This window comes from Schistocerca nitens, chromosome 9, assembly GCF_023898315.1.
Source record: "Schistocerca nitens isolate TAMUIC-IGC-003100 chromosome 9, iqSchNite1.1, whole genome shotgun sequence".
In the NCBI taxonomy this organism is placed as follows: domain Eukaryota; kingdom Metazoa; phylum Arthropoda; class Insecta; order Orthoptera; family Acrididae; genus Schistocerca; species Schistocerca nitens.
The window spans coordinates 141,058,659-141,085,053 of record NC_064622.1 but is presented as its reverse complement, the minus strand read 5'-3'; the positions used below and the strand labels follow the sequence as shown (position 1 = coordinate 141,085,053).

The window sequence follows — 26,395 nt, the reverse complement described above, 5'->3', positions numbered from 1 at the left end:
GGGTGGGATGGCCTTCATTTATGTCGTATTGTTTAGTTGGTTTTACATGCTTTCGAAATGGCGAAGGAATGTCAAATCAAGGTGGGCTGGGTATTACTCGTATGCCTGTGGAAGAGTGATAAACCGAGAATTGGTTTTTTCGCTATACTTTCAATGTGTAATTAGAGCAGTGAAGCATTTTCCATCATTAGCAGTAGTGTGTTTTGTCTTCTATTTTCTGGCTACAGGGTGAGGCGTCTGTAACGAACTCTGACATGAAACAGTGATAGATACAGTCCTCAGCTGTGTGCTTGGAGGTAATATACTTACTGAACTCCTCTCTGACCAACACCAGCATCTCGTCAGTTGAACATATTTCCCGCCAAAAATAAAAATAAAGCTAGTACCTCCCATTCCAGCCATTTTTCCCGCTTGCTTCTAGGTGAAGGGTAGAGTTTGAGTGTGCCTGCCACTAGTTTCAAGTGGTATTGTGAAACTTTTTTCCCAGCAGAATAACACCAATTTTTGAGCTGTATTGCGATTTTAGGCAGTCCTTGCGTAGAGCTATGCATATAGTTGTGTAATTAGGAGCGATCTTTATGACTAATTACGTAATTAGGACCGATCTTTGCTCCAATTTCCCACCGAAAATGAATAAAGCACCCAACCTATCTTTCCTCACCTGCGTCTGGGTACTTTCCACGTGTTGGTGGGACCTATGACCTCGGTAGTTTTGTTTCATAGGAACTTACCTCCGCCATGTGTTGGGGGAGGGGGGTGGACTTGGCCTTTCTGTCCACAAGGAACAGGGTTCGAGTCCCAGAAAGGGTACTGCCATTTTTCGTTTCCGGCATTTCCTGGATGGGTGTTGGCATGGGACGTCAACACAGCCCTGGGACAAAGAAAGTCCCAACAAAATTCGAAATTCTACCAAAATTCAAAATTCCCACCAAAATTTGAAATTCCTGCAAAAATTTGAAATACCCAACAATAGGGTAGGTGAGACTGGGGTGGTGAGGGGGAGTGGACGTGGTTGGGGACCCATATGAAGGCTGAGGAAAACACATGATGTCATCCAGGGTGGGGGTGGATTGGGGTGATGGTGGGTTTATCTGAGGAGTAATTAAGTGATCAATTTAATTAATTTGCATTAAAATTTGATATCAAAAATGCGCTCAAAGCCCCTGTGTCCTACTACCAGCCTGTGCAGCAACATGTTCTCACCATAGTTTATGAGTTGGGGAGGGGAGGGGGGGGGGCAGTCCGGCATAAGGCCGAGCCTGCTGCCAACCACTGCCAATCTGCCGCTGTGTGATGGGCTGATCCTCAAAAATGCAAGTTTGCCTTCTGCTGCATCTCCAGAGTGTCCTGCATGTCCATTCCAGAGAATCCGCTCCTCCACACCTCCAAAACGCAAGTGTCGGCCTCGTGTCTCTATCCAGAAAGCGAAAAAATTCGGTCTTTCCTCTCTGCTCAGCACAAAACCCATGCAAAAGACACTTTAACAATTAGAAGGCTGCATTAAACACTGGCCAATCACAGTTTTTTCCCAAAACAGTTGCCCAATGCTCCACCTAGAAAATGTTTTCTAAATTATCCAATGACGTGCCTTCCTGAGAAAACCGAACTCTAAACTCCCATTACTTGATATCTTTTCACGTCATGCAATGAACTGTTTACCTGTGTCTAAAATTCTTAGAAAACAGCGTACTGAACTCCCACATACTTACATTTATTTAGACCATCAAATGAACTACATTCCCATCTTATGGGATAGAGAGAGAGGAAAATTCTCACACCACATGGCCGAACTGTCACACAAGCGTGGCACCCTCCAGATTTCTAGCAAGAGTGTTACTGAGAAAATAACATTGCACCAAGCTTTCTTTGGGCAGAGAGGCCGACTGCTAAAAATAATTTATTCTGCACTGGGCAAATGCACGACATGGTTCATTATACACTGATGTGATAAAAGTTAAGCAACACCTCTCAATATCATGTTGGACCTCCTTTTGCCCTACGTAGTGCAGAAAGTGGACGTGGCATGGGCTCAACAAGTCGTTGAAAGTCGCCTGCAGACATATTGAGCCATGCTGCCTCTATAGCGTCTTAATTGCAAAAGTGTTGCCGGTGCAGGATGTTGCACACGAACTGGTCTCTCAATTACGTATCATAAATATTCGATAGGATTTATGTCGGGTGATCTGAGCAGCCATGTCATTCCCTTGAATTATCCACAATGTTCTTCAGACCAACTGTGAACAGTTGTGGCCCAGTGACTCGACATCGTTGTTTGGGAACATTAAGCCCGCGAATGACTGCAAGGAGTCTCCAAGTAGCCGGACATGACCATTTTTAGTTGATGATCGGTTCAGTTGGACCTGAGAACTCAGTGCGACAGCTTGCAGAGTGTCTTGGTGACAAATTTGGTCTATGCTTTCGTGGTGTCTGTGCCACATTCGAACCCTACCATCAGCTCTTACCAACTGAAATCGGTATTCATCTATGACACAGTTTTCCTGTCGCCAAGGGCCCAACGGATTTGGTCACAAGTGCAGGAGAGAGGTTGCAGGCGATGTAGTGTTATCGTAGGCACTCGTATCGGTCATCTGCTGCCATAGCCCATTAACGCCAAATTTCGCCGCAACGCTCTAATGGATATGTTCGTCTTACGTTCGACACTGATTTCTGCATTTATTTCACGCAATTTTGCTTGTCTGTTACCACTGATAAGCTGGTAACTCTATGTAAATGCTGCTGCTCTGTCATTAAGTGAAGGCCATTGGCCACTGCATGACCTGTTGCGAGAAGCACTGACTGAAATTTGGTATCCTCGGCACGCTATTGAGTCTGTGGATCTCGGAATATTGAATTCCCTAACGATTTCCGAAATGGAATGTCCTATGTGTCTAGCTCCAACTACAATGCCGCGTCCAAAGTCTGTTAATTCCCGCTGCGCAGACGTCATCACTTCGAAAACATTTTAACATGAATCACTCAAGTGCAAATGACAGCTCCACCAATGTATTGCCCTTTTATATCTTGTGTAAGTGGTACTATCATTATCTTATATGTGCATCTCACTATCCCACGACCTTTGCCACCTCAGTGTGTAAGGTGTCAGGCAAATCCAACACCTTCCATGAAAACCCTGACATGATAAGCAAATCCAGTAGTATGTCACATAGCTCCGAATAAATCGTGACATTAAATTAACCAAAGTAATACGAGTAACGAGTGAGCAAATGGAATACCACAGACTAACACAAGAATGCCTAAATGCATGTCATACCTTCACACCGTGAGACAGACGCAGTTCCGAGGGGAGAAACGAGAACAAAAGCCGAGAGCAGAACTGTGTTAAGCGAGAAGGCCCTACGATAAGGGACGGACACCCACGTCGCCAGCTAACCGCTAGGACCACCCCCCAGCCCATGTTAAAAGCTAGAGCCCTCCAGAAAGGACCACACCAGCTGCAAGTTTTAGCGTGAGACTTTTTGGCGTCTCTGTTACGTTGCAAACTTTAAAAACATTGCCCCACCACGAAAAGTATAATGTTTCTCATTGGATAGACAGATTTTTTGTAGGCGGAGCTTTAGGTTAACATTGAGACCCTGACTGGTCAGATGAAAACACAGCCAGATAGTTTTTTTTTTTAATCAACTTCGGTAAATTGTAGTAAGGAGAAGTTAGGAGAGAGTTGCTTCCGAGACGGCGAGGTGAGTGGAGCTGTGCTGCCCGCCGCCCCCTGACGAACACTGACAAGGTAATGAACGCACGCAATGCCGCATAACAGCGCATAAAGCTTCATTCAGAACTGCAAAAGTCTCATCTGTTACACCCCCTTTTTGCGTAATACTAGTGTCGATCGTCAATTAAAGCTCATGGTGTTCCCATTTGCCACTTGAAGTAAAAATCTGAAATGCGATGATTTTTCTGTTATATAGTTATTGAGAAGCCACATCAGCCACTGTAATTTACGACAAGTTAGATAAGTAATTAAAGATAATTGAGGGTCACTGTAGACCATTTTGATAGTTTTCTCTTTTGCGAAACTTAATTTAAACCTAGATTATAGATGTGATATGGCATAGGTCATCCTTCGATCCATTGTAGAACTTGGAAACCCACTCAGGGAATATTCGTTCACATTTTTGTTGAACGCAGTTGGTTTTTATCATCCTGTATTAAAACATTTCCTTTTATCAATAGTGCAATTTATAAACAATGTTTTGTGAGTAGAATAAAATTTCCAATGGTAAACTTAACTGCTTTTTCGACGTTGTTTTACCAGCTAACTAAAAATAGGAAAGCCTTGAACCCCTTCCACTAAATTTAGTTAGTATTAAGATTCTTTTATAGGGAGTGCAGTGGAGCTGACGCTGAAATCATTAAGTATTTGGTTATATCATCACTAGTCTCACTGAACTCTTCTGAACTCTACATGTCATGTGTGGTCTGGCGTCTCCTCACCAGCAACAGGTCCCAGGTTCAAACTAGTCAATTGCCTAAAAAACACGCTCAGAGCATCGTTGCGCGAAAGTGGTAGGGAGACACGATATAGAACAAACAGACACCACGCAGAATGTTAGAAGTGCACTGGACATTTTAGCCACAGGGCCAGACCACAATGTGCGTGGCTGTAGTTCGTGGAATCCTGACAACACGAACCCCGAAGGAAGTGTGGCAGACAATACGTGACCCATAAATGTCTATCTGGTGGTTAGAGCCCGGGTTGTCGTCCCCTGGTCAAGGTGACCTAATCCTTAGAGCTCAACTATTCTCTGCAGAGAGATCCAGAGGCTCGATTCAAGTGCCCCCTCCCCCTGCTACCATCCAAGGCTCCATCGGATTCATAACACAACAAATATGGATATGCAATCATCGCAAATATAGAGAATTTAAGATATGGTAACTTTCGACTTTTGGAGACCCCCGATATCACCCATGTTACCAGCATAAGATATTCATAAGTCCATCAAAATATGATCCGGATTATGATAAACTGAATCAATGCCAATGATACATATATATGTCGGTCCACCACTTGACTGACGCTTTTCAAGATCACAGTTATCAACAACTTCAACTGGAAACGTCCCATAGAATATGTGGTGGAGCAGGTGAAACAGATGCTGCATTTTACCGGCGGAACACTTAGAAAATGCAACATCTCTTCTAAAGAGATTACATATAATAAGCAAAAATTGAGGATATTCAGCCCAGTCAGCAATCATGCCATTATTATCACAACATATCTCAGGAAAACATTATTCCATTTTCAAGCGCTAAACACAAGGAAACTAGATAAAACAGTCGTTTTTATAACGACAGACATATAAGGATTACCAATGTCCTGAGTAATAATCTACATTACATTTTTTTTTTATTCCATATGGCCTTGTCGCCGTTAAGTAGTGGGACAAAGTGGGCATCACCCCACTCTGCATTGTTGCCAAATTCATTAAAGATGGCGGATCCCAGATGGTGGATACAGATGTGGCAATGTCACACTATTGTCATGATGGGAAATTCCAATTTTGGTGAGAAAATAGGTCAGTTGGGCTACCTCCACTAACCTACCTCCACCCACCCCCTGCCCAGGGAAATAGTTGCAATTAAAAAAGAGATGGCAAGAAATTCGAATTTACTGATGGGGCTATCAAATTTTGTGTGTTCACCTTGAGGCCTGGAGACCAACAGACCTAGTTCACAACACCAGCACCAGACAACACTGTTGGCCCTCCCCTCCACCAACCCTCACCTCACCACCCCTCCCCTACTGGAAACTGGCAGGAAACTTACTCAACCTGTGTCGAGTTGCTGGACTGGGAAGACCTGTTGATGGAATGCTAATATAGTATGCATAAGGCATTGTTTAAACAATTTGTTTAAGTACATTGTTTGTTTATTTCTGTAATTGCAACACACCTCGATATTGATGCCGGCGTTTAAACAATTTAGACGATGTTAAAAAAATTAGGTACTTTCTTTTTATTCCCATAGTCAAATGAACCATGTAATTACACTGTCCCAGATCATACTACACATATCTGAAAAAATTTCTCGCATGTGCTTTACGCGCCTGAGTAACGGCCACAGGGAGAAGCATGCACTTAGCTACTCCACTCTGGCCACCGGCCACTGCCAACATAACAGTCACGTAGAGTGCTTCTTGTTGTGCTGGAAATACCTGCAACATTTCTCCTCATCCCTGACGCACTTTCATTCCTTGTGGCACAAGGATATCACTTGTCACTGAACATGAACTGCTTCAGGAGTTATTAAATTTGGTGTTTAAGCAATGTACGGAATATTGTCACATACATATCTTGAATGTGTCACAGGAACTACCACTGCACAAAGAGAGAGAGAGAGAGAGAGAGAGAGAGAGTTTTGCAGATGACGCAAGAATATTTAAACAGTTTGCGATGTAATTACACTTTTTTCCGAGGAATACCTCCATACTTGAACACGGATTCTTAAAAGATCGTGGCGTGTTCTGGCATACTTCTGAAACCTCCCAGCCTCCCTCCCTGAGACAGTTTGTGTGCTACTGTTGCAAACAGTTCTTGATACCGGTATCACCGCAGTATCCGATTTCCCACACCAAAACGACGATATTTGGAAGCCGAAATAAATGTCTCTGCAAATCTGAACAGGATGCTTACCACTTTTTTGAGGTTTAGCTGCTTGGCTGAAAGCACCGTCAGAGAGAGATAAAACTTTCTAAGTCCTACAGCTGCTGTGGTGTTGATCAGTTTTCTGAAACGCTGAGTGCGATTAGTTTATTTTTGCTGCAGGAGTCAGGAATGTTTAGGCTCTTATTTTTATTTTTCTCTCTTTTTGGAGCACACTAGCGTATAAGCACAAATGGGAAAATCAGAACAATTACATATCTAAAAGTTCATGACATATTTTGAATCTTACATTAGACTGTGGAAAAAAACAATGAGAATTAGAAATATAGAAGAGAAAAATGGATGAAATTTTCGGTTTATTTTCGATGTCCTACAACTGCTGCTCTGGAGATGCTGTAAAACCGCAGTGGCAGGTGGGGAAGGCGTGGGGGACAACACCCCATCTGTACAAATCAGAGGAGGCTGGTCAACTTGGACTTGCCTCTGAGCACTCGAGGAAAGAAATCGCATGACTCTCAGACGTCACAGAAGTTTTCGTAGATACCTTTCCTCTGTCTTGTTCGAACCAGTCTGTAAAGGCCCCTACACTTTTCACAAACGATGTCTTGTGACGCTCTGATGTAATGGAACTACCTGTGAATGGAGCACTCTGATTCTCACTGAATTTACCAACCAAATTGCTGCCGCCTGTTTGGGAACACTGTCACTTCCTGCACACAGACAAATTACGAGACTTTGAGCGGCAAACTATTTTGTACAAATCGGAAAACATACAGCATTCATATTGGGCTGACAATTACACCCTGCAAAAGTGGTCTACTCATCACGATATACAGAAACTACCACCAAAGACACTCCCTCAATTACACTGCTCTGCTACTGTCGACGAAAGCTTGAATTTTTCTGCATGAAATTGGTCTTCAGTCAGACTATACAACCAAAAACGAATGTATCACCATACCATATCGCAGCAGTAAACGCAATTCGTTTCTCGCACCGTACAAAGTCATCACTGCTGCATCCTGCATATAGCTACCGACCACCTCACTCTCGTACATATGCTGAGAAGACATAAAGCCCCCCCCCCCCTCAAAAAAAATAGAAAATAGGCACATGCACGGTACATAGTTACAGCACTACATCTTTCCCATCAGGTTGGTCATTTAGTCATCCACTGTGGCCAATGGTCACAAGGCAACGGCCCCCACACACAGTGCTTTGATGCGCAATCAGAGCGCCCTATGCAGACAGTGGCCACACACTAAACTAGTGTACAAAGGCTGCGCTGGTTTCCCTTGCACAGAGGCTTCCACTGATGGTACTGCTTCCCATCTGGCCTGCTTCCTACCATGGTTTCTGCAACGTGTTGTAATCGTCTCTAGACTCAGGATTACAAGAATGTGTGTATTTTTACACGGTTTGTCAGAATATCATACCATTTATGGGATGGTTCTCTATATTAACTACATAGCGGTGTGTTACCAATCGCTTGCACAGTATAATTCCAAAAGTAAGGAGAGAAAATTACATGTCTAGAAACCCAAAACTTTAACAAAGTCATCATGTGGGGCATAGTGCAAACCACTGAGTAACTAGAAACATCGCACCTGCCACGATCTTTATGTGAAAACTCAAAAAAAAGAGGAACCTGGTAGATCCACTTCTATTTTTTAACAGACTGCGAAGCATGCGCTATCCACTGTACCACAGAGAACACCACCGCATACACTGCCAGTAACTGGGGTGCAACGGCGGCCCCTGCAAAGCGACGAATTGACCGCCAGCTGCCAAGCCACGTGCAGGTGTGAGTTTGGGTCCCGCAAGCATGAGGCGGCAGCATCCCTTTCATAATTGAAATCTGAGAGATTCCTGTCGAAACACATGTTTACCTAGCCATCGCGGCTGATGCACAGCATTTGTACCTGTGGTTCCAGCACAGGCCTATTTCCGAGCGGGAGATGTTTGCCTAGCGACTCGGCCACGCAAGCGCATCTAAAAGATTGTCAGTGTTATAATAACATCTCATGTCTGTGTACATAACAGCCAAGTATCCCTCTGGACACGCTACAGAAATCTTTTGCAGTGTTTCCCAAAACTGTTAGTGAAAATAACCCAGAGTAACACAGGATGCATTCTTCCTAGTGATTCTAACAGCAGAACCTGTCCATTACATATCAGCCCCACACAGAAATCATTCAGTGTTGCATAAATAACTATCGTCACTTTTTTGTTGTAGGAGCTTTCGTGATGTCTCAGCTTGTCTGCATGGAAATTCTTGTCCTAACAGGACCTGTTTACGAAAATAGCCCAGTATAACATAGGGTACATTCTGCCTAGCGATCCTAATGGGACAGCCCATCAATCACGTATTGTCCTTCCAACATAGATCTCAGAAATGGTAAACGTTTTGCTCATATTCTCACCGATAAAAGGCTTCATCATGTCTGTGCATGCTTACGAAAACACCATTAATCATAAAAGTACTCTTGTTGTACGGAAAGAGGGCACTGTCTAAGCACAGACAGGAAAACGGAATTCGAAGCACTGTACTACAGAAGAGAAAAACGGCTGGAATTTTCGGTGCCCTATAGCTGCTGGTCTAGAGATGTAACAATGCCACAATGGCGGATGAGGGACAGCATCACACCAACTTGTCTTTGAACACTTGAACAAAGAAGACATAATGCTCCTCTCAGAACTTTACGTAGATACCTTTCACCATCATGTTTGAACCAGGCGTAGAGGCTCCTATGTCCCAGCACAAAGGATGACTGAATGGATCATTCTGATTGGCTCTTACTGAATTTACCCGCCAAACTGCTGCTGCTGCTGGTGTGGGAGCACTGTCCGCCATTTTTTTCTGCAGACGAGACTTTCAGCTGCAAAAATATTGCAAAACCATTGCACTGACAACTAAACCATGCTAAAGTGGTCTACAGATCGTCAGATCCGTATTTGACACTTCCTCGATTACACTCCTCTGCCGCTGACGACGAAAGCTTGAATGAAACCGATCTCCAACGCGGCTATATGCCACCGTATACTGTATCGATGTAGTAAGCACACAATTCGAGCCCTACACCAAACAAAATCATCACTTGTGTACCTTGCATATAGCTATCGACCATCAGACATTCACACATATATCACGGACAGCATAAGCACGTGGATCATACATTGTCCTCGCAAGCTCGGTAGGCCATCCACCACAGCCGCCGGCCACAAGTCATCTGTCCCTGCACACACACTGGCACTACGCGAGACAAGAGTGCCCTCAGCGGACCGACGCCACTCTCCAAACTGTTGTACAAAAGCTGGGTCGGTTCCCATCGGCACAAAGGTGTTACTGTTTCTGGCCCCAGCCTGCTTGCTTGCATGCTTTCTACACCCACCTCCAGGCGCTGTAATTACAAGAACATAAGTACATTGCCAGTCTAAATGATGGACCCACTTTGAAAATTTCGTATTTATTCAAGTACAAATCCAAAATAAACAAGCTTTATACGAATAAAAAGAGGAAGTTTCAAAGACTTTTTTCATAATGTTTGATATCAAATAAATAAATTTAATAATGTCTAATACACTACTCACCATTAAAATTGCTACACTACGAAGATAACGTGCTACAGACGCGAAATTTAATCGACAGAGCATTCACACAAGGTTGGCGCCGGTGGTGACACCTACAACGTGCTGACATGAGGAAAGTTTCCAACCGATTTCACATACACAAACAGCAGTTGACCGCCGTTGCCTGGCGAAACGTTGTTGTGATGCCTCATGTAAGGAAGAGAAATGCGTACCATCACGTTTCCGACTTTGATAAAGGTCGGATTGTAGCCTATCGCGATTACGGCTTATCGTATCCGCATGGCTGTAACGGATCCCTGAGTCAACAGATGGGGACGTTTGCAAGACAACAACCATCTGCACGAACAGTTCGACGATGTTTGCAGCAGCATGTACTATCAGCTCGGAGACCATGGCTGCGGTTACCCTTGACGCTGCATCACAGACAGGAGCGCCTGCGATGGTGTACTCAACGACGAACCTGGGTGCACGAATGGCAAAACCTCATTTTTTCGGATGAATCCAGGTTCTGTTTACAGCATCATGATGTTCGCATCCGTGTTTGGCGACATCGCGGTGAACGCACATTGGAAGCGTGTATTCGTCATAGCCATACTGGCGTATCACCCGGTGTTATGGTATGGGGTGCCATTGGTTACACGTCTCGGACACCTCTTGTTCGTATTGACGGCACTTTGAACAGTGGACGTTACATTTCAGATGTGTTACGACCCGTGGCTCTACCCTTGATTCGATCCCTGCGAACCCCTACACTTCAGCAGGATAATGCACGACCGCATGTTGCAGGTCCTGTACGGGCCTTTCTGGATACAAAAAATGTTCGACTGCTGCTCTGGCCAGCACATTCTGCAGATCTCTCATCAATTGAATGGTGGCCGAGCAACTGCTCCTCACAATACGCCGGTCACTACTCTTGATGAACTGTGGTATCGTGTTGAAGCTGCATGCGCAGCTGTACCTGTACACGCCATCCAAGCCTTGTTTGACTCAATGCCCAGGCGTATCAAGGCCGTTATTACGGCCAGAGGTGGTTGTTCTGGATACTGATTTCTCAGGATCTATGCGCCCAAATTGCGTGAAAATGGGTTCACATGTCAGTTCCAGTATAATATATTTGTCAAATAAATACCTGTTAATCGTCTGCATTTCAACTTGGTGTAGCAATTTTAATGGCCCATAGTGTAATTTGTAATTAATTAGTTATTAATAATTCTTTAGTAAATATAAAAGTGACAAATGTTATTAATGTTCAATGTGACCATTGTTGGCTGCACGGCAAACATCAACGTAGTAGCCAAAATCGTCCCACACACGCGAAACCGTATCTGCTGTTACTGAGTCCACGGCAGCAGTGCTCCGGTTCCTCAAATAGTTCAGAGTGGTTGGTAGAGGCCGGACGTAAACAGCTTCCTTCACAAAACCCCATAAGAAATAGTCACAAGGAGTGAGATCAGGAGATCCCGGTGACCAGAACTGCAGAGCCAGGTCCTCAAGTCCCATGCGGTGGATACAGCACTAGGGAAGGGAATCATTCAAAAAGCCTCGTACATCACGGGCCAATGGAGCGGAGCTCCATCCTGTTGGAAAATGAAGTCCTGGGAATCTTCCATAACTTGCAGGAACAGCCATTGTTCAAACATGTCAAAAATGGTTGAAATGGCTCTGAGCACTATGAGACTTAACATCTGAGGTCATCAGTCCCCTAGAAGTTAGAACTACTTAAACTTAACCAACCGTCACTGACTTAATCTACAGCTGACCAGAAGTAGACCGGTATATTTTGCGTCTTGTGAAAGAGTGGAGCGTACCGAGATCGTAACTGCTGTTCCACACACATCTAAGTGCACAAGATTTCTCCAAATGCGCGCATGTCGGGGATCTTGGCACCCCTTATCGGTGTGTAGTAGTAGATATGAAAGTGTTGTGATGTAATAGCAGACAGTTAAGAAGAACAAGAACAATTACAAGGAAGAGGTGGTTTTTATGCATAATGGAGTTCCAGACGGATGGAGTTCGAAGCATTATACGTAAACCAATTCTAATGTATTGTTCTAGTGTCTGGGATTAGTACCGGGAAGCTATTGGTATGAGAGAACATAAACACATGCACTCCTAAGGCTACGCGGTTCTGTACTTAAAACAGGCTATAATGTCTGATCGTTGCAGTTTCCGACCTATTTGTCGTGTGGAGTGCAAGGCTGTTAATATTCCAATGTAAGAAATATATTTCCAATGTATGACATTCATGCTTCTTGGCGGTTTCTCTACGATACAATATAGTGAAAAACTGTAAAATGAAAAAAAATCTACTTTCTTAAACATCGATTCTGTGTGATACATGCATAATATAGGTTTCCAGAGGTGTCAACTGTTCACATCAGAAATTATACTGTGCTCGCATGATTCCTATGTAAAATGATCGTTAGTAATGGAGAATACCTCTTACAATGAAACAGGTAAACGCATAGCACTGTCGTTTGACATGTGAAATTACACGCCATGCCGCCATTAATTCTGTGAACAGGACATCTGTCAAGCAGATGTATACACGGCGATTGCAGTGCCTCACAAACACCTGTCACTACTGGTGGCATGTTCGGTGGTGTTCTCTGCGATACATAGATGGCCCTTGCTACAGGATCGAAAGATTTTTACTAGTGTGATTCTGTGTGAAAGGTGTTTTATGATGGAAATTGCTTGTTCAATCAGAATGAAAAAAAGCGATCGATTCAATTACTTATTACAAGACCTGCATCTTCCCAGACAGCAGGGAATGATGACCAAGAGAATTCCAACCCCAGCAAAGTAATTTTTCTTATATGTAGACAGTAAACCCTTGAACTGAAACTTACTGGCAGATTAAAACTGTGTGCTGGACCGAGACTCGAACTCGGGACCTTTCCCTTTTGCGGGCAAGTGCTCTACCATCTGAGCTACCAAAGCACGACTCACGACCCGTCCTCACAACTTCAATTCGGCCAGTACCTCGTCACCTACCTTCCAAGCTTCACAGAAGCTCTCCTGCGAGCCTAGCAGAACTAGCACTCCTGGAAGAAAGGATATTGCGGAGACATGGCTTAGCCACAGCCTGGGGGATGTTTCCAGAATGAGATTTTCACTCTGCAGCGGAGTGTGCGCTGATACGAAATTATCTGGCAGATTAAAACTGTGTGCTGGACCGAGACTCGGACTCGGGACCTTTGCCTTTTGCGGGCAAGTGCTTTACCAAATGAGCTACCCAAGCACAACTCAGAACCCATCCTCACAGCTTTCGTGAGTCGTACTTGGGTAGCTCAGATGGTAGAGCACTTGCCCGCGAAAGGCAAAGGTCCCGAGTTCGAGTCTCGGTCCAGCACACAGTTTTCATCTGCCAGAAAGTTTCATATCTGTGCATACTCCGCAGCAGAGTGAAAATCTCATTCTGAAAGACTTGAATTTCCTGCCATGAGATCCTTCCTCTCCACCACAGAGCCACCAGTTTCCTGGTAGGGGGGAGGAGGGGAGAGGGCGGATGGGAGGTTTACCAGAGGAGGAGGGGTTAATTAATTGATCAATTTAATTAACTAGTCAATCAGACTGATAAGAGTGAAAGGGGCTATTTGAATAACTCAGACCTGAAAGTGTACCTGTACCAGCCAGGGGGAGGGAGGGAGGGAGGGGTGGGGGGCGTAATCGATTTCCTGAAAACTTCTTTAAATAAATAAATTAACTATATTCAGAACACTGCCATCAATCCCATAAATTGTTTAAATAAACAATATTCCACACTTTGTCTGAATTGCTTGAACAATATTCCATACACTGCAACCGATTTCCCGACAAATTCTTTAACTAATTAAATATACTACATTCCATACACTGCCATAAATAATTAAACAATAAACTGTACATTGTCTAGATTAATTAAACAATATTCCATACACTGCAATCGAATTCCCCCTTAATGACCAGTCAATAGTCTTTTTCCCACCAGATTCCGGGACGGGGAGGGATGGGCGCTAAGAAGGGTCCCAGAAATCAGATTTACTTAATTGATTGATTTAATTAATTTGTCACTCAAATTGATATCAAAAGTGTGCTTGTATCAGCGAGGGGGAGGGTGGTAGAGTTCGACGTTCCCTGAGAGGTTTGGTGGGAGGTATAGGGTTGGATAGGTTGAGGAATTGTCGACCAAACGGAAGGGTCCCCTTAGCAGAACAATAGGTTAATGACCTGTCACTCAAACGAGAACAATAGTATTGCCCCTAAGTGCATACCTGCTCCTAATGTAGGCAAACCGCACTAACGAAATGCATAGTTTGTCGCACTACTAGTAGATACTGGTGGTAAGCCGAAAATGTCGGTTTGTTCCGGTCACCATCTGTCATTCCCACGCACCTGCACACCAAGCAGAATCGTTCTAGGAAACCAGACATATATTTATCACTGTAATTACAACCAAATATTACGATTACAGCCCCAATATAGTGATTTTTGACAATGAGTAAAGTGTCAAAACAAGCCTCCTCCTGATGGGTGTGGCTCTGGAACTATCAGTATCTATATCCTCCTTATGACTGGACATAATTTTCTAGGTAACATTTTCTGCTATCGATGCACTGAATCGCAGTCTCCCACATCAAATCTGTACCTCCCTTAGGAAATATTCACTTTCTTTGCACATGTCAGAACAATGGTCACAGTAACTTCACACTCCAACACATACTTTATAAGCCTGCTGATCATAACGAATCTATCACACATCCCATATTAAGTACAAAACTTCGACCATAACTGAATGCAGTTGACACTGAACATACTGAGCGAAAGTCCCCGATGGACGGACATGCCGTATTTGTTTTTGTTGCGAGTGGTACCAGTGTGTCTTAGGAAGAGAGACGCATTTGTCTTATAAGCGACCAGTTATTAAAAACAGATCACAACAGCTACTGTATGTTATTGTCACCCTGCATAAAAAGCGGTCTTGGTTCTGCAGGGGTGCACAATGATATCCAAGTAACAAACTACACAAGTTGTGGTATGTTATTGCTTGTGAATGAAGTGGCCTTCCACACAAATACCGCGACATTGAGTATAAGTGTGATCACTGGGATGTATATTAACAGGCCAAAAGCGAAGGTGCACGTCGCTGGCGGGGTAAGCTCGTAATAAAATCACGACTCTCATCGAATTTAGAAAGTGACTCAGCTAAGCAACGTGGTTTTAAGGAACTCCTTCATCCCGCTTCTAGATATTTCTCATGGTAACAAACACTATTTGTAATTCACTCTATCTCAATGCAATGTAGGCAGTGTAACAGAGGTTCTGCGATATATCCACTGGGTTATAGGAGAGGGAGAACGATGGTTGACTGAGAATGATCACATGCAGTAGATAGTGTCCTATGTGACGAATCATTTTAAAAAAATGCAACGCTGGATTGACATCATTAGAAATGTACAATATCCTATGACCAGGACACTGGCTTTTCAGATCTATAGTGTTACACTCTGGTAGATATGCTATCTGCATTTTGGAATCAAGACCATCTATTCAACCACATACTTACGTTGGATCCTCTAGAGAAGTCTTTTAATGATTACAGCCACTAGTGAATCATATTTATCGCATTCTTATATCTCGAAACGAGTTCCCTTTATCTGCTAAGGACTCCATACAGCAAAAGTCCAAAGTGGTTTTAGACAGTCTCTCTGCATCTTGGAACTGTTCATCAGTCCCTCCTCCGTCCTCCTTGCAGCTTTGTCCATGTGATAGTCCCAATTTAAGTCAGAACTGAACAGAAGTCTGAGAGAGTGATATCTGCCACCTTCTGCTACCCATGGAGAAACAGGATAAGCTAAGTTAATGCGACAGGACCATGTTTAGACCACTAAGTGGAAATGGGAACATGTTGCAGCTCTGCGAACTGTGTACAATGCGTAAGGCCAGCGCCAAACAAAGCTTTCTCCTGCAGCTGTAATTTACAACTAGGTTCATCTGTTTGCCCTGTGCAGGACTGTTTAGGTCTTTTAAATCCTAACAAACAGTATTTACAATGTGCTTCGCTATACTCTCCACCAATCAGAACCATGTCGTTTCAGCTAACAAATACCACACAAACAGTTGCTGCATGTTTTTAACAACATTTTACCGTATGTCAATTGAGGTAATAGAGATACATGCAAGCTCACTGCTATCTTTGATGCTTTCCTGGAAAAGAGAACCATCTGCCTCTAAATTGACTTGCATGTGCGTTAAATGATGACTGAAAGTGGATGGAGTGATCGGTTGAGATGGGGACATAACAAGGTATGATTTAATGGTATTCTGATGACGCATTCTAGAGAGAGGGAGATGTTGCTGCAAGCCACTTATCATGCATTTAACCATTTTTTCTGTTGTTGTGTCAGGGTGTATCAGTTGTGTGGTATAACCTGCATTTGACTCATATCAACTGCATGTTCTGTGTGTGACTTAAAGCACTATCTACCTGAGATCGTTAACCCCAAACCTCTTCATACTACAGTCAATTGAGGAATTCCACCTCATGTGCTCTCCGGTGCTGGTGTTGTGAACTAGATCAGTTGGTCTCCAGGCCTTAAGGTGAACTCACGAAATTTGATATTCCCGCCAATTAATTCGAATTTCCTGCCACTTCTTTTTTAATTTCCTGCCATTTCCTAGGGGATGGATTTAGGTTAGTGGAGGTAGAGCAACTGACATACTTTGCCACCAAAATTTGAATTCCCTCCATGATATGTGCGACATTGCCACATCTATGACCGCCGTCTTGTATCCACCATCTTGAATAAATTTAGCAACAATGCAAAATGGGGTGATGCCTGGTTTGTTCCACTACTCATCACAACATAAAAACAGGCTGCGCATGTGCATTATTAACTCAAACCATAAAATATAGAACATCACAAGCCGGCGCATCCACCATTACCGAGATACAGCTGAAAAAGAGAAAGCCGCTGCCATCACCTACCAACGATAACATTTATTTAAAGCGTGATGCTCAGCGCCAACCACACTACCCTCTGTCATAAAATCTTTGAGAAATTCTAGTCCTTGACCATTCTAACTTAAAACTACCTCTAAGCTGCAATCTGAATGGAAATAGCATGCGTAAATCATATGTCACTAGCTGAAATATGTTTGTGGCTACTGGTGAAACATCTCATGTGCATGTGGATGAATTTATAAGGTTATAAAGTTTGTTTTATCGTTCAACTATTTTAAGTTTAATGGTAAGTTTTATGTACAAGATAAAGGTTTAGCAATGGGATGGCAGACATCTTCTTGAATAAGAACGAAACAGCTTTTTTAAAGGTAAATGTTAAGTACAGTTCCAAGATATGGATGAACAGAAGACACGTTGATGATGTTTTCATAGTATATCAGGTGTCCAAGGAAAAAATAAATGGGTTGATGAATTACTTCAATAAGATGCTTAAGGACATAGCTTTTAAAGTAGAGCATGTGCAACCAGGAGTCTTAAATTCTCTGGACCTGAGGATCGAGAATAAGAATAATAAGCTCGAGATACGGATTTTTAGGAAACCCACGTTCACAATGGCGATTATTGGTAAGCTGCCCTCATAAGCATAAATAAGCATTTTTCAAAAATTTTTCATTTTTCAAAAATTAGCATTTTTCAAAAATGGTATGCTACCCTCATAAGCACAAATTAGCATTTTTCAAAAATGCGATGCACAGGGCTAATTCCATACCTCTAAAACTGGAAAACAAGAAAGAAGAAATGAAAAACCTTAGACAAAAAGCGGTCGAAAATGGCTTTGAGTTGTGTTTGAAAGGTCGGTTGGATGTAGTAGTTAGGCATGGTAACCAGAAAAACGGCAAAAATCCAAAGAAATGTAGAGTCATGCCATATTTGGATACCATCTCACAGAAATTGGTGAGATTTTTTTAACAGGAAAGGAGTTAGAATTGCATTCAAGATGGACAATAAATTATGACAGAGGCTGAGCATAAGATGGACACAGATAAGACTTAGATGAGGAAATCGAGAATGAATGAAGTAAAATGTCAGGATTGTGTAGTGAGACATGTGGGGCAGACGGGACGCAATTTTAAAGTTACATTTAAAGAGCAGAGTAATAGAGAGAACGGCTCGTCAGATGCAGCAAAGAATATCAAGAATGAGCAACATTCGTGGGGGAATATAACAGAAAGAATGACGGTGGTTGCTATCAAATTTAGAGGAGGTAGAGATTTGTTATGCCTAGAAGTAAGAGTGCATCTCCGTTTTAAATGAGAGGGAGGAAGTGTCTGAAGGGCATTTCTGAACACTCGTTAGCAATATCCAACTTAAGAAGCAGCCACCAATATATTTTACCTAGTGACATAGGATTTACGCATGCTATTTCCGTTCAGACTGCAGCTTAGAGGTAGTTTAAAGTTAGAATGACATAGGGACAGACAGGCATTTCTCAAAGATTTTATGATAGACGGTAGTGTAGTTGGTGCTGAGCAGTAGGCTGTAAGTAAATATTATCGTTGGTAGGTGATGGCAGCGGCTTTCAGCTTGCAATTGTTCCTCGGAAACGGTTGATGCACCGGCTTGTGATGTTTAATGTTATGTGGTTTTAAGTTGTGAGGGGGCCTGAGGCATAAAAAAGTTTTTAAGGTAGGTTATAACACAGGACGTCTGTAATCCTTATTTGTCTGTCGGTATAAGGAGGATTGTTTTATCGGGTTTCCTCGCTTTCTAGCGTTTGAAAGCGGGGTAATGCTGTCTCGAAATATGTTGTGGGAATGATCACACGATTGAAAATTGTGCTGAAAATCCTCTATATTGCTTGAATAACAGTTGTATGATGGCTTCACATCGGTTACCTACAATAAGCTTGTCCTGCTTCTTGTGAACTTTCGTTCTGCAGTAAGGGATCATTAACAGGTAGGATTGATGGAGGGCATCGAAAAAGTTCAAGTAAAGTTTCTTCGTTTTTTATTATTATGAAATGGAAATAGGGCAATAGTCTCGCGGACATGTTACGGGATTTGGAGTGGCAGTCATTCGAATATATGTCGTTTTTGTTGCAGCGAGATTTTTTCGAGTGAGATCTCCTCGCGGAGTTTAAATCATCCACCTTCTCCTCCGAACGTCAAAATATTTTTTTGACGCCCACATTCATAAGGAGAAAGCATCATCGTGATAAAATAAGTCAGAGCTTCCACGGAAAGATTTACCTATTTATTTTTTCCTTGCGCCATTAGAGAGTGGAAGGGTAGAGAAATAATTAAAAGTGATTCTATAATCCTCTGCCAAACACTTAGACGTGAATTGCGGAATAATCTTGTAGATGTTGATAAGATGCTCATCAAACGCCAGTAGCAAATGCTACAAGAGGGGCATTGTGCACTATGGAAAGGTGTACTGTTAAAATTCTGAGATCGTAGAATGTAAGAAGATTCAGGCAACTTATTACTTTCGCCCAGATACAACTCGCAATATGACCATGACGTGAAATTAGAGCTAACACAAAGATTTACTTAGAGATGTTCTTCCCACACACCATTTGTGAATACAACAGTGAAGAGGAGATATAATAGTTGTACTAGATCTTACATCTGCCACACAACAAGGTAGCTTCGAAATATAAAAGTAGGTGTAGATGTAGATCGTTTATGTCGATGTAGATTTTAGATGCAGATGTAGAGTTATTATGTCGATGTAGATTTTCGATGTAGAAATAGATTTTTGACGTATATACAGATATTTTGTGGTTTTTATGTAGATGTAGATTTTTGATGTAATTGTACACTACCGGCCATTAAAATTTCTACACCACAAAGAAATGCAGATGATAAACGGGTATTCATTGGACGAATATATTACACTGGTCAACACTCATTTTCTTGCCAAGGATATTTGAGTGGCTTTAGGATGGGTTAGTGGTGCTGAGGACGAATATAGCAACCATTTATGCAGTTTGGCTCTAGTTTTTGAGATAATGCATGATTTATTCAAAAAATTAGAAAAAATTGCTAATACTGAACTCGAGCGCTACAAACTACAATGAAAAAATAATCTTTATAAATAGCTTCTATGAAAACCTGATAGGCATTTGTCCACGTATAAAACATAATTGAAAAGTTTCTCTATAAGTATATCATTTTCCGTCCATGACGAACCGCTTCCTGCACGCTTTCCTTTTATAGGTCTCTTCAGAACAGTCACGTTGCAGATTCCAGCAATAATCTGCCATCATATGCCTGTCCCATCTTCCTTTATATCTTTCCTCTATTCCTTTCATATCTTGATGGAACCGCTCTCCTTGTTCCTCACTGAAATCACCTAGATTACGAGAAATCGATTAAAGTGGCTGTGAAGGAAGTGCAATTTTATGCTCATGTTAGCTCCTAAGTTTTGAAAGTTAGTGAGCATGTTTTTGACCAGTTCCTCATAATTGGGAGCTTTATGATTGCCCAAAAACATTTTACAACAGCGACAAAACTGTTCCAGGCCGATGCTTCAATGACAGTCATGACACTTGTAAAATTGGTATCGTTGATGAGCCTGCGAATTTGAGGACCATCAAATATTCCTGCCTTAAGTTTTGCACTACTGAGTCCAGGGATTACCTCGGCCAACAAATGAATGTCGAGTACCGCCGAATTCAAATCTGCACAACCCTCAATATCTTCAACACACGCACCGCACAACAGGACTGAACACATGCTGATAGTGTGATGTTTGCATGATGTAGTCCTCAACCACACAGATGCACTCCCTGAGCACAATTGTTTAATAAAGATAGTACAATATCACTAATAAAAAAACAGGTAGCAAATACATTACACCATATATGGACCCTGCAGTCGATATTATCCACATGAAACTCTCATTTCCACAAATAACCTATATCTCAAAAACCAGAGCCAATTTGGAAAAAGTACAAATATACTCGGAATGAGTATCATAACAATATCCCATTTTCGTTCAAACTTCCCTGGCAACCAAAAAAAAATTTTATTTTGCAGAGCTGTGTTATACTATAACTGACATTTGATTACATTTTCACGCAATTTGGGTGCAAAGATCCTGAGAAATCAGTACCCAGAACAACCACCTTGATACGCCTGGGCATTGAGTCAAACAGAGCATGGATGGCGTGTACAGGTACAGCTGCCCATGGAGCTTCAACACGATACCACAGTTCATCAAGAGTAGTGACTGGCGTATTGTGACGAGCCAGTTGCTCGGCCACCATTGACCAGACGTTTACAGCTGGTGAGAGATCTGGAGAATGTGCTGGCCAGGGAAGCAGTCGAACATTTTCTGTATCCAGAAATGCCCGTACAGGACCTGCAACATGCGGTCGTGCATTATCCTGCCGAAATGTAGGGTTTCGCAGGATCGAATGAAGGGTAGAGCCACGGGTCGTAACACATCTGAAATGTAACGTCCACTGTTCAAAGTGCCGTCAGTGCGAACAAGAGGTGACCGAGACGTGTAACCAATGGCACCCCATACCATCACGCCGAGTGATACGCCAGTATGGCGATGACGAAAACACACTTCCAATGTGCGTTCACCGCGATGTCGCGAAACACGGATGCGACCATCATGATGCTGTAAACAGAACCTGGATTCATCCGTAAAAATGACGTTTTGTCATTCGTGCACCCAGGTTCGTCGTTGAGTACACCATCGCAGGCGCTCCTGTCTGTGATGCAGTGTCAAGGGTCTCCGAGCTGATAGTCCATGCTGCTGCAAACGTCGTCGAACTGTTCGTGCAGATGGCTATTGTCTTGCAGACGTCCCCATCTGTTGACTCAGGGATCGGGACGTGGCTGCACGATCCCTTACAGCCATGCAGATAAGCTGCGTGTCATCTCGACTGCTAGTGATACGAGGACGTTGGGATCCAGCACGGCGTTCCGTATTACCCTCCTGAACCCACCGATTCCATATTCTGCTAACAGTCATCGGATCTCGACCAACGCGAGCAGCAATGTCGCGATACGTTAAACCGCAGTCGCGATAGTCTACAATCCGACCTTTACCAAAGTCGGAAACGTGATGGTAAGCATTTCTCCTCTTTACACGAGGCATCACAACAACGTTTCACCAGGCAACACCGGTCATCTGCTGTTTGTGTATTAAAAATCGGTTGGAAACTTTACTGATATCAGCACGTTGTAGGTGTCACCACCGGCGGCAACCTTGTGTGAATGCTCTGAAAAGCTAATCATTTGCATATCACAACATCTTCTTGCTGTCGGTTAAATTTCGCGTCTGTAGCACGTCATCTTCGTGGTGTAGCAATCTTAATTACCAGTAGTGTAGATGTGAGTCGATGTGAGTCGCCACAGAAGGTGTTCTCCTTTGCAGGCTTTCGCTGTACGTCAAACTGTTCGGCCTTATGGGCGTAACGTGGCTGATGGAGATCGTGTCGTGGGCAGTGGGCGGGCCTACCTACGTGTGGATCGTGACTGACCTGGTGAACGTGATGCGGCCAGCGTTCATCTTCTACATCTTCTGCTGCAACCGCACCGTCGTGAGGCAGCTCCGCAGCATGCTACCCAGCAGCTGGCCCTGCGCACTTGCGCCCTCCCAAGGTACAGCGCTGCCAAAGCACGTCGTCACACACAACTTGGCAAACCAATATACTTAAGCACCGCTTGCCTCATGCTGTAGTAATATAAAGAGAGTTCTCTAAATTATACACCTATTTGTGCATATCTTTCACCACTAAAGATTAGAGCCCACAGATCCTCTCTTACACCTAACCAATCACCTTTAATGAGTCAACATTACAATATATATAGCACATGAGCAATATACACTGATGAGCGAAAAGTTTATGATCACTTGCTTAAAACCGCACACATTTTAAATGCAATACTTTTGCTGTTTTGCGTGTCCTTAGGGGGTTTCCGGAGGTATGTGGCACCTAAAATTCACGAACAGGTCTCGCAGTTCCCGATAATTACCGGGCGACGCCTGATAGCATAGCAGATATGTTGCATAGGGCTCAGATCATTCAAGAGCATTTCTTAATTTAGATATGTTGCTACACTGTCGTTTGTGACACCGGCAACGTTTAAACACTACGGCTGCACGAGGACAACACGACAAGTGCCAGAACTTGATTTCGCGGAAACTTCGCTGAGTGGAAGAGGAGTCAAAAAAAAGAAAAAAGAGAAGCGAATATTTGTCTGGGCTTATCCCTAGATACTCGACCGTTTCTCACAAACCGACGCTCAGAGTTTTGAGGTACTTTATGTTCCTTTTATTGAGGAAATAGTTTAGCAGAAAAGATGGCACAGTGACAAGCGTCGCAGTTTTACTTTTCTCCATGTACACTCTTTGACATAAAACTCGACCGGCGGCCGGCCGCTTCAGAGGCTAAGTCCGCGCCGATCGCGACATGGGACAAAAAAACTGGCCAACTCGCTAATTCTCTAAGTCCGGTTATCTGCACAATCTGGCAACACTGTAGACTTCGGCACTTCCTGGAGGAAAACTTGTCCCATGATAGAGAAACCCTAGGCTGATTACGCCTGTGGTCTAGCGGTAGCGTGCGTTGTTTCTGTTCATAATGTCAGTGGATCGAGAGCAGCTGGCATAAAATATTTTTATAGACTCTTCTGTCTGAATGCTGAAGACGTGAATGTAATGGTAGCGCAGATTCAATCTATTTCGCTTTCTGACACACCGATATCAAAATTTTATCCAGTAACGATTTTGCGGCAGATTTCCTGCAGACTGTCCTCCTCTGGACGCCGTATGCGGCAAAGCTCCGGGATCCATTTGCTGGCTACCGGCAGCGGCCGTGGCGACAGCAGCGGCGCTGCACTCCCCCGTTCTTTATCGAAAGCGCCTGCTCCCGCTCATCGCTTTTGATGATTTAAAACGCTTTATTATTAAATGTTGCTCCACAGAAAATTTCTACAATTTCCATTCACACTCAAAAGCAACGGAGACAGACGCCCTGATTAGTAGGCGGGTATTATATTACATTAATCGGCAAGAGCTGAGTATGGCCCGAAATTAATTTTATAGACGGGGACGAAATTAAACCACCTCACTACATTCTATGAATTTATAAATGCTTCATACCTCGTTTCTTTTCCTTTCAAACTCAATTATTTGTGCAACTTTTGGTCAATGTTCGGATGTTTTCGTCAAGCCAGAGTGAGCGTCTATGGTGTAAAGTGTATTACAGTTCTTGTTTCATTCCTTATGGTAAGTCTATGCGATAAACTGTGTGAATACCTTGCAATGCATGCCCTGTAGCAGTGCAGGAACACTGCACATTTGGAGTTCCATGTATGGGTTCATGAAGTATTTAATGTTGATGGAAAGTGATAGTTTAGGTCATCAGATTTAAACCAGAAAAATTTGTCGTTTTGGAGGTTTCAGAGAACGGAAAGGAATTGCTAACGCCGGTGTTAGAAAACGTCTACAGTTAAATGCTATTGCAAAAATTTAGAAGAGGGGAACTATATTAATCAACATGTGCACTTCATAAACAACCTTCCGACATGTTAGACCTATATGACGAACAAAGCTCAAATTTATATCGTTGACAGTCGGTTTGAATCTTTTCAGGATCTATTTTACAGTGAAGCACCTTGGCATTTGCAAAGCAGACATCCATGATATTAACTTAATTTACTAAGTCGAAATCGGACGAAGATTGATGTTTAAAGGCATTCTTCAGATTTCGTATAAGGAATTTTTACTAGCAGTTTGCAACTCCATTAATTAAAATGGAAAATAAAAGGTTGTAGTCAGCGGCTTCTACCGTGATTGGAACTGCTATGTCATATAGTGCGATCACTGCAACGCACAAGGGAACCTCTGAGCTAACGACACACTGGCGGCAAGAGAAGGACTATAGTCACTGCGATGTTGCCTGAGCCTCAAAACGCAACCTTAAACACACAAACAGAGGAGGAGGAGATTACTGTTTTAACGTCCCGTCGACAACGATGTCATTAGAGACGGAGCACAAGCTCGGATTAGGAAAGGATGGGGAAGGAAATCGGCCGTGCCCTTTCTAAGGAACCATCCCGGCATTTGCCTGAAGCGATTTAGGGAAATCACTGAAAACCTAAATCAGGATGGCCGGGCGCGGGATTGCACCGTCGTCCTCCCGAATGCACACACAAACAGGTGTTACTTATGTGAAGAACGCCGTTCCTGAAGTCCAGAAATTAAATACACTTTCTAATTGTGTCATCTTACAGTGGATTATATCGTACGAGTCTTCGATGTGGAAAACGAATGTCAAGTGAATTTAGCGAGGTAATGCCGGCCTACACCCGGAAGTAAATGCACTATCACAGTGTTGACAAATACTTGCTACGACGCTGCTATTTCTCGGCTCTCTTACGAGGCAGCTCTTCAGCGAAATGCTTGCCGTGATTCTCCGATACGGTTCTTCAGAGTGGAGACGCGCGCACGTTTGGTTTTTATGCGGCGTTCTCCCCTGATGGTTTCTGACGTCGCCTTGTGGGCTATGTATACATTTGAGACATTCAATTATCATTAATCCAGAATGATACAAGTTTCAGCTTCCGGCGTGGAAGAAGGCATTTTTTTTCTTTTTTTTCCTTTATTGTAATTTTAATCACCTCATACAAGGCGGGCTGGCAGCAGCTTTATACGCCGCTCTTCAGCCTTATGGGGTACAATAACATGATATAGGTGACACAGACAATACAAAAAATGGCGGGCAAAGAAAGTAGATACAAAAAACAATAAACAAGAAGCCGTTCACGTTGGACGATAAAAACACTAACACTTGTTGACACGGCGCACAAAACACGGAGAACGGCGACGGCACATGTGAACAGTTGAGTTGTTATTGCACGAAACACAAAACGAAGCACACACACTAGACACTGATGGCGATGATCTCCGGCGCGCGAATGTTCACTATGCGTGTGCGAGTCCGGGGACCTGCCAAGAGAGGAGGAGGAGGAAGGGGAGTGGGAGAGGGAGAGGGGAGAGCAGAGATGCCCCGGGCAGGGGAGAAAGGGGGGAGGGAGGAAGGGGGAGGGGAAGCCCGGGGGAAGAGGGGTGGAGGGAGGGGACGGGGGAAAAGGAAAGAGAATGGAAGGGAAGGGAAGAGAAGGGAGGGAGGGAGGGTGCCTAAAGGAAAGGACACCAGAAGTGCGGGGTGGGGCAGGGTCAAAGTTGATAGGAGGGGTAGATGGAGGGG

General features: G+C 43.3%; 2 protein-coding genes across 2 annotated transcripts in view; both read left to right on the top strand.

The window, feature by feature from the left end:
• The window catches only part of LOC126204058 (probable G-protein coupled receptor Mth-like 3), a 754,641-nt gene that overhangs the window by 242,556 nt on the left and 485,690 nt on the right, over nt 1-26,395 (top strand). The gene's annotated exons all lie outside the window — the stretch shown is intronic.
• LOC126203697 (G-protein coupled receptor Mth2-like) overlaps nt 1-26,395 on the top strand; it is a 116,454-nt gene that overhangs the window by 52,935 nt on the left and 37,124 nt on the right. Inside the window, exon 4 of the mRNA XM_049938066.1 lies at nt 22,555-22,781. Within this exon, the coding sequence (XP_049794023.1) occupies nt 22,555-22,781 (227 nt within the window). The remainder of the gene's footprint in view (nt 1-22,554; nt 22,782-26,395) is intronic.